A 13149-nucleotide genomic window follows, 5' to 3' on the forward strand; every position below is an offset into this window, starting at 1 on the left:
TTCCATTTTCATTTAGATACGTGAATTATTCTAGGAACAATTTACCCCACCGCCAAAAATAATCATTCAACCCATGCCAAAATAAACGTTTGCTGTGGCTTTTCTATGCCAGATAGCAGCTTTAAAATTAGTGTGGATAAAGTAAACATCTATCCCATAAACCCCTGAAAATTTCATTTAGATATGGGGAGTAATTTACGGCGCCGCCGAAAATTTCCCTCCTGCGGATATCAAAAAATGACTACTGTGGCTTTTCTATGGCAAGTATCAATACGAAAATTGGTATGAATGTAGTTCACATAACATCCATCAAAGCCTGTGAAAATAATTTTCATTTTCGTCTGGCATCAAAGCATCTCTTTGTGACGGCTCCTCATATTGACATTCAAGAAAGGTTCTCGGAGCTTAGTTCCTGGCCTGTCTCCTCATTTTTAATTCATTGTATTTTAAATCTCATATTCTTTTCTCTATTGTTTTAGGGTTTATTGTTGGTCTTAATATATTTTTGTCGCTATAAGATTTTATTAGCTGTGTTTATTTTTGTCAATTCATAAACAGTACAGTATTCTGTTTGAGATGGGTTTCATTCCATTGTTGTCAATCAGTGTGATTGAAATGTGTGTGTGTGAGAAGAGAGAAAGAGAGAGAGAGAGAGAGAGAGAGAGAGAGAGAGAGAGAGAGAGAGAGAGAGAGAGAGAGAGAGAGAGAGAGAGAGAAAGCAATTGATTAGAGATACCATTAAATAAACAAGATCACATTTGTTATATTGTATTTTCTAATGTGACTTGGCTCTCAACAGGTGAAATTATTCCACGACTGGATTGGCTGCTGGACCGAGAACGAACGCATCGAGCTGCTGGAAGAACTACGCCGAATCGACCCCGATTTCATGTGTCAGTACGATAAGGAACTGAGAGGAGAATCGTCGAGGGATGCCTCTCCTCCTGCCGAATGCGGGGAGGAGAGCCAGAATCCACCGAGCTTAGTCAGCTCCCCTCCCAGCACCCTCCCCCGATCTCACAGCCCACACGACTCTGGGCTGGACGAGCCGCCGAGCGACAGCGATCACACCGAACCCCACAGTTTAGACTCTCACCAGGGCAACGACGACCCGGCCACTCCTCAGGCTGGCAGCGACCGAAGCAGTTCCTCCGTGTCCGACGAAGCGACGCTAGCTCAGACCTCGGCCGAAGAAGCCCCGGAACGGGGGAAGTCTGCGGACAGTGCCACCGCCAAAAGTCTCGTCATAACGGAAGACACTTGCTCCCCTACTGAGTCGAGTAATGATACGGGGGAACACTAAGGTAGAGGGACTGTTAGAAGTGACTTAGGTTCCAATCTGGGTTTTAGCATTAAAAGTTTTTGAGTTACTGCATTGGCACATACGATAGCACAGCGTTTTTGTGAGCTGTGAATTGGTCTGTAACCGCCATGTTGACAGTAGTATTATTGGATCTATAGATGAGCTCGGTACATTCCAGGGTTGTTCCGTCCTGTGGCGTTGATTTTGAGAGTAGCGTTGTTTTACGTCGAATGAAAATTTTTACTCATAATGTAACACATTATACGAAGGTTAGTATTAGCGTCGAGTCTTGCAAATATTCACGAATCTCCCAAGCATTTAGAATAAGGTGTTACGAGGATTTTTTGGGTGTCTCGGACTGAGGCAGCTCTGAATGATTATAAAGATGAAACGTAATTTGCTGTACAGTGTACTAGTGGGCTGTACTCGCTATAAGGTGGTGCGGAAATGTTGTATATATCCCAGACATTGTATTATGTTTTAATGAAACGTACTCTTGTATTAATCCAGAAGATACTGTATATTATTCCAATCTAATTTTCCTTTTCTTAAAATCCAGTGGGTCTGGTAATTGGAAGCTTCACTGTGTGCTAAAATATTTTAAAAAGACACGTACAGTGAATACTGGAGATTTATGCATTGTAAATTCTATGATAAGGCAATATTTTATCCATGCTCAACATCCAAATTTTGTGAATTGATATTTCCTCCAGAAACTTCGACGATACTTGTGAGCAATTAATTTTTTTCATACTTATGAAACTTTGCAAATAGATGTGCTTGGTTATAGATGGTGCAAGGTAAAAAAAAAAAACTTTTCCAATTTCCAGTCTTCCTTAAAAAGATGGTACAATTGAAAAAAAGCTTCCATGGGGAATATAGATGAAATAACAGAAACTTGAGTAAAGAAAGTTAGGTGGCCGATCCCCTGGTAGTCGAGAGATATTCATGCAGTTACGTAAGACCGATCAAGGATAGTTTTGTATTTCCAAGTTTATGTCTCGTGTTCTAAGCGGCACTTGTTAGTGAGAAATCTTTAATCATCTGTACTGTGTTTGTAAAATGTTACTAAGATCCATAACCCAACTGACTTTAATATGTTAAATTGATATTTTATATTCTTGTTAAAATAGTCTATTCAAAGCTTTTTTTTGTGTATTTACAGATACAATACTATATGGTATCTGCGTAAGTGAGGAATACAGTATAATACACTACTTTGTGTCATTTTGATAGAGATACCATTCAAAAGGTAGAAGATGTATATGTATAAATTATTTTTTTTCATCAAAATGACTCAGGATTTTTACTCCAATTGTATTTTGACAATGGCATAATATAGCTTAATTAATTAGAATCTTGTAAAGTATTTTCTATTGATAATGCAAGAACAGGAGCCCTCGAAAAATACAGATATATATTTTACTACCTTAGCTTGAAGTGAATGGACGCTAATTTCGGACAATCCCATGTTTACACAGGAGTTATTTACATGTTTATATTTTCGTGTCATGTAAACGGTAATTTGATAATTAGCCTGTAAAAGTTTTTATTTCATATACTGTAGTTTCTTTTTTAAGAGCGGAGGACAGTTGGGTATTTTTATAGTTGTCACGTCAAATTATTTCTTTCTGCAGTGTTGTACAATCATCGTGAGTTTTAAGCAATTGTAGATAGAAATATGAAGTAAAGTCCATCCCAAACATACCATTAACAATGCATGTTTTCCGTGACTGCTTCCTTCAATGTAGATTATGTTGTATGTTTAACAACGTTCATGGTTTCCGCTAAAGAGTACTTTTCTTTTATTTTGTCAGTTTGGTTAAACCAGTTGATGATCGCAAAAGTGTTTTATGTTTTATGAGCATTCCAGTGATAGACAAATACTTAGAATTGATTGATACCATAGTTTAAGCTAAAGTATTATTCATTGTCAATACATTTTGACTTCATTGAAGTTTAAAGTGCATCTTTGTGATGGCGAATTGGGGTTTAAGGGTTTTTTATGGTAGCAAGTGCATCGTTACTTTCACCATTTACGTCTAAAAATCATCCTGTTACTAATCTTGTAGTAAACATACAGTTATTAGATCCTTCATTTTCCATCTTTATAACTATAGGACATTGTTCTTTATCAACCAGTTTATATGAAGATTCTTCTCGTCTATATTGGCACGTGTTTTTGATGTACAGTATTTGCTTCGGCTATAAAGACCACAATCGTGGCAACAGATTTTATTATGAATGTCAGACGACAAGTCAGAAAATCCTGTCAATGGAAATTATTAAATGTAAACTAGCATGGTGCATTAATTCTTGAATTTTAGAGGCAAACAATTTTTTTATTATAGGGGAAAGGAAAATCAAGTACTCGCAGGCGTGCTGTGGTTACCGCAGGTGCTTGTGGGTCTTCTATTGAAAGTTTAACTGTCCGAGTGAGATGTTTTCATAAGTTCCGCTACCTTTCTTTTTTTGATTGAATTAATTATAGTTGTTTAAAGCATATGAATGCATTTCAAAGCAGTTCAGAATACGATAGATTTTTTACTGGATCTTTAGAAGGAAGGAAAGTTGTTAAATGTTAACACATCAATATATTTTTGTCTTTACTCAACATAAGTTTATTTTTCATACCATGAAGCTGCTTTGTGTCCTTCTGGAGCTGAATACTTGTAATTTGTTCGAGTAGGTTCAAAAACAGAAAGCAAGAATAGTGAAAAGACAAAATGACCGCAATAAAAAAAAAATTTTTTTGACTTCGTTGAAAACTTAATGGTTCGGAATAGGACGGCATAATTTGGGTCCTGTTTTTATCTTTTATGGTGAAGAAGTTGTAATTTTTATAAATCATAAATTGATTTCATTAATCAAATTAAACTTTGTCAAAGCTTATTGTATTTCTATCTTAATTTTCTTGTCTTGATATTGGTCATTCCTCAGGAAAAGCATCTTATGTATTATAAATTTCTTTTCTTAATTAAACTATTCCATTAGAATAGTGTTTCAAATAGAGAGATTATTTTTTATTATATGATTTCAAAAATGTTTGCATATACAGTATATTTTTAAAAGGTTAGGGTTACTAATTTGGGAAATACAATAAGATACATTTATTTTGATTTCTCCCGGATAATGTCATAATTTTTCTTTCACACAGTATTAATAATTGGTATTAAACCCAAAGAACTAATTCGTATGTCTCTTCACCACGATGTCCACAACTATGAGATTAAGAATGACTCCAGAATTGTTTGTTTTGAAGTATATTTTACTGAAGTGAATGTTAAGCCTAACCTGATAGACTTTCATCTACTACGTAAGAAGCAGTTTACTCTTACTGACGTAACGGCGAACATTTCTCCGAGTCACAAACGATTTGGTCGATCAAAATCATCAATTTAGACGAGTGAATAGTGTATGCTGAGAGGTGCTTGTTAAGTGCTGGTAAATTATAGAGATAAGCGTCGTTGGTTTTGTCCGTCTGCCTTTTGAATTGACCAAATTTCTAGCGAAATTTAATGGCGGAAAATGATTTGATACGGTTGAGGGCAGCATACAATTTTCTGTTTCTATTTCAAAAGGCAGTTGTTTGTAAGAGTTTCTTATATTTAACATTTGAAGTATACTAAATAGCAACCGAAACTACGTCTTACTATAAGAAGGGTCACTTCTCCAGTAAGCTACTTAAATGTATTGAGAATGAAGTTCGAGTTGGCAATCATACCTTTTTTCAATTTAAAATCTAATTGTGTTGTTTTAAGAATTTGCAATCAATGTATGTAGCACAAAATGTTCACTGAAGTGGAGGTTGATGAGGCGTAGAAAAAAAGAAATGGGTTTGTTCATTGTGGAATCAAAACTTAATCTACTTCAATGTCGAATCTGCATACTGCCTGCTTTTTACAGTCCATGGAAGTTGTATAGGACAGTATCTACTATAATATGGGATCATTATATGGTGAATGTTGATTTTATAAATAAATGTTTAACGAACATTTTTCATCCATTGTTTTGTGTAACCTTCAGATTATCCTCTTACTGTGTCCATGTTTAGCTAGAGCTCATGGGGATCTTAGAGCTGGCCTCAATAAGAGGCCAATGGCTCTAATTCTGCACCTTGGTTTAACATACAGGATCAATACTTGTACTGGACACGCTGTAAACCGAATTACCGGTATGTTTGGTTGATGAAGTTACTTTGTGGTTTTCAGAAATTTATTGATAAATGAATGTATGAGGTTACTGGATGTCATTTTTCAATATTAAACTTACCCGATAATCATGTAGCTGTCAACTCCGTTGCCCGACAGAATTCTATGGAGGGATACGCCAGCTATCACAATACTAGAAGGGGGTGTACTTACCAGCGCCACCTGTGGCCAGGTACTCAATCATTTGTTGTTGACACCTCCTCAATTATTCCTCTGTCGTGCTTCCGGCTAGACGTTCTGGGATACGCTTATGGTCTTCGAGTTTATTCATGGATATTTGGTGAAGTATTCTCTTAGATTAACGGCTGTCGCTTTACTGGAATCCTTTTTATATTAGCTAGATAGCTTTTATATAATACTGATTAACGGTTAATGAATTTTTGCTTGTTTTTGGATCACCCTTTGGCTAACTCTTTGAAACAAGATGTCTGACGTTTCGCAAGCCCCCTCCCATAGACGATGTAGGTCTTGCAATAGGCGTATTCCGAAGGCCTCGGTAGATCCTCACACCGCTTGTTCTGACTGTAGGGACAGGCCCTGTCTATTAGAAAATCGATGTGAGGAGTGCACCGGACTTTCGGAATTGGAATTTGTCCGTCTTTTAAAATATTCATCTAAGTTAGAGAGAGGTAGAGTTAGGAGAAGTTCTTCTCACTCTTCTATGTTTTCCTCACCTCATGATCCCCTACCTTTTCCTACCCCTGTAGTGGCTACCCCCGAACCTACTGTGTGCCCTCCGCCTGATATGTCTATTGTTTTGCGTGCTATTCAGGCTTTAGGAGATAAAGTAGAATCAGTGGTAAGTGACCATAAGTCTCTGATGGCCGAGGTTAAAGAACTGAAGGTCAAGAGTGCAGTGGGTGGAAATAGTGCCAGTGCTGTGACGAGTGCTAGTGTCGGTGCAGTGCCAAGTGCTAGTGGTGCCAGTGTGGTGCGTGAGGATTTTTCTGTGCGAGCCAGTCGTCCTCCCAGTCCGGGACCTCTTGCAAGCTCCCATGCCCAGGGGAGAAGCAATGTCGAAGGGCTTAAGGGTTCGACAGGCCTTGTTAGGCGCACAGAATTATCCTCGGTGGTTGCGGGCGTGTCTTCCTTAGACCGTCACTCCCACCTGCAGACGATTGAGCCCGTCTTCTCGTCCGCTGATCAACTAGCAGGGAAGAAACGTTGGTCTCAGGTCTCGAGACCGCTTAAACGTAGAGTTCAGTCCGCGAGTGCTCAGCCAGGTTGCAGTCATTGGCTCAGCTCTGACTCGCCTCAGTCATCGGTCGACTGTACTCCGCCCAAGAGGAGTAAGGTTCTGCCTAAACAGAGCCCGACTGTGACTTTACCTCAGTCTGTTATCGTTTCTGCCGACCCCAAGTGGACCCTGCTTCAGTCCATGCAAGCTCAGCTTTCGGACTTGATGCGTGAGTGTCGGGCTGAGAGTGTTGCACCTCCTCCTCCGCCTACACTCCCTCCACCTGTTCTCGCTCCGCCTGTGCTCGCCCAGCCTGCACCTGCTCCGCCTGGTCGCAGCACCATCTGCCAGGCGTACGATGTTGAGCCACTTTCGGAGTTCGCTGTTCCCAGTGTTGTTCAGCCTCAGCCTTCTTTAAGGCAACCCTTGCTTTGGGATCAGGAGAGTTATTCCACTCTTCCTCCGCCTCCCCTTGCTGCTCCACCAGTGGTGCAACTCTCGGTTGGGGTACAACAACCTCTCCCCTCCGTGAGTCTGTCTGCTCAACCATCGCTGCAGCGAGCTCAACCCTCCTCTAGGCAAGCTCCTCTACACCCTGGACTTGCGCCTCAGGAGCCTCAGCTTGCGAGAACTTTACCTTGTTCTGCGCAGCCTCAACCTCTTTATGCTCCACTCATCCCACAGGAACAGGAACGGACTACTCCGCCTCCGTCCTCCGCTCAGCTTGTGCAATCCTTGGGTTCAACTCTTGCTAGGAGTCAACCTCCTTCACCCATGCGCCTGCCTTCTGCTTCGTCTGTTGTTCAGCCTTTGCAGTCTGAGCCTCAGGTTTTCCCTCAGGAAGAGGAAACCTCTGTTATTGTTCCTACCCGTTCTGACTCTGCGGTTCAGCATTCTGGTCCGATCGCTTCGCTACCCTCTGCTGATGAAGTGTCGGATGATGAGGAGGCACACCTTGATCCCTCATCAGACGTGGAAGAGTCTAAGCTTTCTCCATTGTCGATTGATTTTCGAAAGGTCTTGGCTCTACTCAGGGAGATTTACCCAGACCACTTCGTCTCTGCTATTCCCCGCTCTCCTCCATCTGAGTTTTCGCTGGGCGTACAACAAGCTAAGTCCAACTATACTAAGCTTGTCCTAGCTAGATCCTCCAAGAGGGCTTTAAGGATCTTAGGGGAGTGGCTTCAGTCTAAACAACACCTTGGCAAGACTTCCTTCATGTTCCCTCCAACGAAGCTCGCTTCGAAAGGTTGCGTTTGGTATGCCACAGGGGAAGCACCAGGCTTGGGAGTACCTGCCTCTGCCCAGGCTGACTTCTCAAGTCTGGTGGACTCGCCTCGGAGGACTGCGATGAGACGCTCGAAGGTTTGTTGGACCTTCTCAGACCTGGATCATCTTCTGAAAGGGTTGTTCAGAGCTTTTGAAATGTTCAACTTTCTCGACTGGTGTCTGGGAGCCCTCAGCAAGAAAACCTCTCCTGCGGACAAAGATTCTGCCATGCTAATTATGTCCTGCATGGATAAGGCCATCAGAGATGGATCGGGTGAGCTAGCGTCGTTATTTGTATCAGGGGTGTTGAAGAAAAGGGAACAACTGTGTACCTTCCTCTCCGCCAGCATTACACCGTGCCAACGGTCACAACTCCTTTTTGCTCCTCTCTCAAAGTTCCTCTTTCCCGAGGAGCTAGTTAAGGACTTGTCGGCTGCCCTGATACAGAAGGACACGCACGATCTTGTAGCCTCATCGGCTCGTAAGTCTAAGGTTACCACCTCTGTCCCCAAGACTTATCGCTCCCCAGTGGCTGATACCCCGGCTACGAGGTTCATACCGCCCTTTCGTGGTAGAGCCCCCAGCCGAGGAAGCTCCCGTCCAGACTCTCACAGGAGCAAGTCTAGGAAAGGACCCAGGACATCTAAGGGAAAGAACTGACTCTCAGATTCTCCAGACAACAGTAGGAGCCAGACTCAAGATCTTCTGGCGAGCCTGGGAGAAGAGAGGTGCAGACGCACAGTCTGTCAGTTGGCTGAGGTACGGTTACAGGATTCCATTCTGCCTCAAACCGCCTCTGACCACATCGCCCATCAACCTCTCTCCCAACTACAAAGAAGAGGACAAGAGGCTAGCATTGCAACAGGAGGTGTCGCTACTTGTGCAGAAGAAGGCAGTGGTTATAGTCCGGGACCATCAATCCCCGGGCTTCTACAACCGTCTCTTTCTTGTGGCCAAGAAGACAGGAGGTTGGAGACCGGTGCTGGACGTCAGCTCTCTCAACGAGTATGTCACCAAGCAGACGTTCACAATGGAGACGACCAAGTCGGTCTTAGCAGCGGTCAGACAGGAGGACTGGATGGTCTCGTTGGACTTGAAAGATGCATACTTTCACGTTCCCATTCATCCAGACTCCCAACCTTTCCTGAGATTCGTTTTCGGAAAGGTTGTCTATCAGTTCCAAGCCCTGTGTTTTGGCCTAAGCACAGCTCCTATGGTCTTTACTCATCTGATGAGGAATGTAGCGAAATTCCTGCACTTATCGAACATCAGAGCCTCCCTCTACCTAGACGACTGGCTGTTGAGAGCCTCCACGAGTCGTCGTTGTCTGGAGAACCTCTCTTGGACTTTAGATCTAATCAGAGACCTAGGTCTATTAGTCAATATAGAGAAATCTCAACTCATTCCCTCCCAATCCATTGTGTACCTGGGAATGGAGATTCAGAGTCGGGATTTTCGGGCTTTTCCATCGGCCCCCAGGATAAACCAAGCCCTAGAGTGCATCATGAGCATGCTGAAGAGGAGCAATTGCTCAGTGAGACAGTGGATGAGTCTCACAGGGACCCTCTCATCACTGGCCCTGTTTGTCGAGCTAGGGAGACTCCACCTCCGCCCTCTTCAATTCCATCTTGCGGCTCATTGGGACAAGGGCTCGACTCTAGAAGCAGTCTCTATCCCTATCAACCAAGAGATGAAGACCACTCTCCTGTGGTGGAAGCACAATCTCCTTCTCAAGGAGGGTCTATCATTGGCCATCCAGACCCCCCATCTTCATCTCTTCTCGGATGCATCGGACTCGGGCTGGGGTGCGACCTTGGACGGACGGGAATGCTCAGGAGTATGGAACAAGGAACAAGGATTACTCCACATCAACTGCAAGGAACTGTTAGCAGTTCATCTTGCCCTGTTGAACTTCAAGTCCCTCCTGCTAGGCAAAGTGGTGGAGGTGAATTCAGACAACACCACAGCCTTGGCTTACATCTCCAAGCAAGGAGGGACCCATTCGAGGAGCCTTTACGAGATCGCAAGGGACCTCCTCATTTGGTCAAGAGGTCTAAACCTCACACTGGTCACGAGGTTCATCCAGGGCGATATGAATGTTTCAGCGGATCGCCTCAGCAGAAGGAATCAGGTCATTCCCACGGAATGGACCCTCCACAAGAGTGTGTGCAACAGACTTTGGACCTTGTGGGGTCAACCTACCATAGATCTGTTTGCCACCTCCATCACCAAGAGACTTCCGCTTTATTGTTCCCCTGTTCCAGACCCTGCAGCGGTTCATGTGGATGCTTTTCTTCTGAACTGGTCCCATCTCGACCTGTACGCATTCCCTCCGTTCAAGATAATAAACAAAGTTCTGCAGAAATTCGTCTCGCACGAAGGGACACGGCTGACGCTGGTTGCTCCCCTTTGGCCTGCAAGAGAATGGTACACAGAGGTACTTCAATGGCTAGTCGACTTCCCCAGGACTCTACCTCTAAGAGTGGACCTTCTACGTCAACCACACGTAGACAGGTTGCACCCAAACCTCCACGCTCTTCGACTGACTGCCTTCAGACTGTCGAAAGATTCGCTAGAGCTAGAGGCTTTTCGAAGGAGGCAGCCAGTGCGATTGCCAGAGCTAGAAGAATTTCCACTCGTAGAGTCTACCAGTCTAAGTGGGAGGTCTTCCGAAGCTGGTGTAGAGCCAATTCAATATCCTCTACCAATACCTCTGTGATCCAAATAGCTGACTTCCTTCTTCATCTTAGGAATGAGAGATCCCTTTCAACACCTACGATTAAAGGATATAGGAGCATGTTAGCCTCAGTTCTCCGCCACAGGGGTTTGGACCTGTCTTCCAACAAGGACCTTCAAGACATTCTCAAGTCTTTTGAGACGTCTAAAGAACGTCGTCTTTCCACTCCAGGCTGGAATCTAGACGTAGTCTTAAGGTTCCTTATGACATCTAGGTTCGAACCTCTCCAGTCAGCTTCCTTCAAGGATCTTACCCTCAAGACTGCTTTTCTCGTTTGCCTTGCAACAGCTAAGAGAGTCAGTGAGGTTCATGCCTTCAGCAAGAACATTGGTTTCACAACCGAATCTGCAACATGTTCTTTTCAGCTTGGATTCCTAGCAAAGAACGAGCTTCCTTCACGTCCTTGGCCTAGATCGTTCGAAATACCTAGCCTCTCCAACATGGTAGGTAACGAACTAGAGAGAGTTCTTTGCCCTGTCAGAGCTCTCAAATATTATCTGAAGAGGTCTAAACCTATTCGAGGACAGTCAGAAGCCTTATGGTGTGCCATCAAGAAACCCTCGAGACCCATGTCCAAGAATGGGCTTTCGTACTATATAAGGCTTCTGATCAGAGAAGCACATTCTCACTTAAAGGAGGAAGACCTTGCATTGCTGAAGGTAAGGACCCACGAAGTAAGAGCTGTAGCTACTTCGTTGGCCTTTAATAAAAACCGTTCTCTGCAGAGCATAATGGATGCAACCTATTGGAGGAGCAAGTCAGTGTTTGCATCATTTTATCTGAAAGATGTCCAGTCTCTTTACGAGAACTGCTACACCCTGGGACCATTCGTAGCAGCGAGTGCAGTAGTAGGTGAGGGCTCAGCCACTACATTCCCTTAATCCCATAACCTTTTCAACCTTTCTCTTGAATACTTTTGTTGTTGTTTTTATGGTTGTTACGGTAGGCTAAGAAGCCTTCCGCATCCTTGGATTTGGCGGGTGGTCTATTCATTCTTGAGAAGCGCCTGGGTTAAAGGTTTGGTAGAGGTCCTTTAGTAGGGTTGCAACCCCTTGTACTTTGGCACCTTTGGGTTGATTCAGCCTCCAAGAGGAACGCTGCGCTCAGTAAGGAAGACGAACTTTAAATAAAAGGCAGAGTAACGGTTCTATTCGACTTCCTTACCAGGTACTTATTATTTCATTGTTATTTGAGATAACTGTTATATGAAATATGGGATACTTAGCTATCCTTTAATCATGTACACTGGTTTTCACCCACCTCCCTGGGTGTGAATCAGCTACATGATTATCGGGTAAGTTTAATATTGAAAAATGTTATTTTTATTAATAAAATAAATTTTTGAATATACTTACCCGATAATCATGATTTAATCGACCCTCCCTTTCCTCCCCAGAGAGAACCAGTGGACCGAGGAATAATTGAGGAGGTGTCAACAACAAATGATTGAGTACCTGGCCACAGGTGGCGCTGGTAAGTACACCCCCTTCTAGTATTGTGATAGCTGGCGTATCCCTCCATAGAATTCTGTCGGGCAACGGAGTTGACAGCTACATGATTATCGGGTAAGTATATTCAAAAATTTATTTTATTAATAAAAATAACATATTTCAGTGCTACACATGTGAACTACGGAGTGTGCAAGGGGCCATGGTGAGTTTTATAGCTTAAACAGTTGCTATTGCCGTGTTCCTCTTTTTTTTTATTGTTAATCTTTCCGTGCACTTCTAAAATACTGTATATAAACTTATGTCATTTGGTCCTACAGAAATACAAGTCATCGTTTGTTGATAGTAGGCCTATGGCTTTTAACAAGACAATCATATAGTAATTGTCTTTAGAGTGGAGGAGCAACAATCACTTTGACTTCGGCCGCAATTCAATGCTGATTACGTACTTCAGTGGATTTCTTTGTTTTGGCAGATGAATACTTTTTCTTTTCTCTTTCTAGAGTGTTTGTGCAAGTGTTTAATGGCAATTCTGTGGGCAGACTTGTGGCCGTGCCCTGGTAGAATTGATGCTTCTGGTACGTAAGCAAGTCAGAGGTGGATCCTATTGACTGCGTGTTGTAGCTTCTGCAGGGGACATGACTGCTGTCAGTCATACAAACCCCTCGGACGAGTGTAGGGTGTGGCCACCTGTTTAGTGAGTGGAGAAATCGAAGAAGAAGACTGAGAGGGATTGTTTGGCTTCTGACTTAACAAGGCTGGTTAATCTTCTTTTAACGAATAATAAATAAAGCAACAGCTGAGCTGATGCCGAAGAAGCTCTACATCTCTCTGATGTTCGAAGCTTGTTGGGTCCTTTGAGGTATTCGTGAGGGGAAGGGAGACCCTGCTTTACCTTCAGGGAATGCTTTGAGAGAGAGAAGTGGCCACACTAAATGGTTGCCAGATCTGCTAATGTTTCTCGTCTAGGAACTCAGAGAACTGCCTAAAATGGCCCATCTGCA

At 43.2% G+C, this 13149-nt stretch overlaps 1 protein-coding gene across 2 annotated transcripts in view; it reads left to right on the forward strand.

Moving 5' to 3' along the window:
• Positions 1-5303, forward strand: part of LOC137618729 (uncharacterized) — a 57799-nt gene extending 52496 nt beyond the window's left edge. For both annotated transcript variants that reach the window (XM_068348898.1, XM_068348897.1), the window contains exon 4: positions 800-5303. In XM_068348898.1, the coding sequence (XP_068204999.1) occupies positions 800-1303 (504 nt within the window). In that variant the 3' untranslated portion in view covers positions 1304-5303. The remainder of the gene's footprint in view (positions 1-799) is intronic.
• The last annotated feature ends 7846 nt before the right edge of the window (positions 5304-13149 follow it).

This window comes from Palaemon carinicauda, chromosome 25, assembly GCF_036898095.1.
Source record: "Palaemon carinicauda isolate YSFRI2023 chromosome 25, ASM3689809v2, whole genome shotgun sequence".
NCBI lineage: Eukaryota > Metazoa > Arthropoda > Malacostraca > Decapoda > Palaemonidae > Palaemon > Palaemon carinicauda.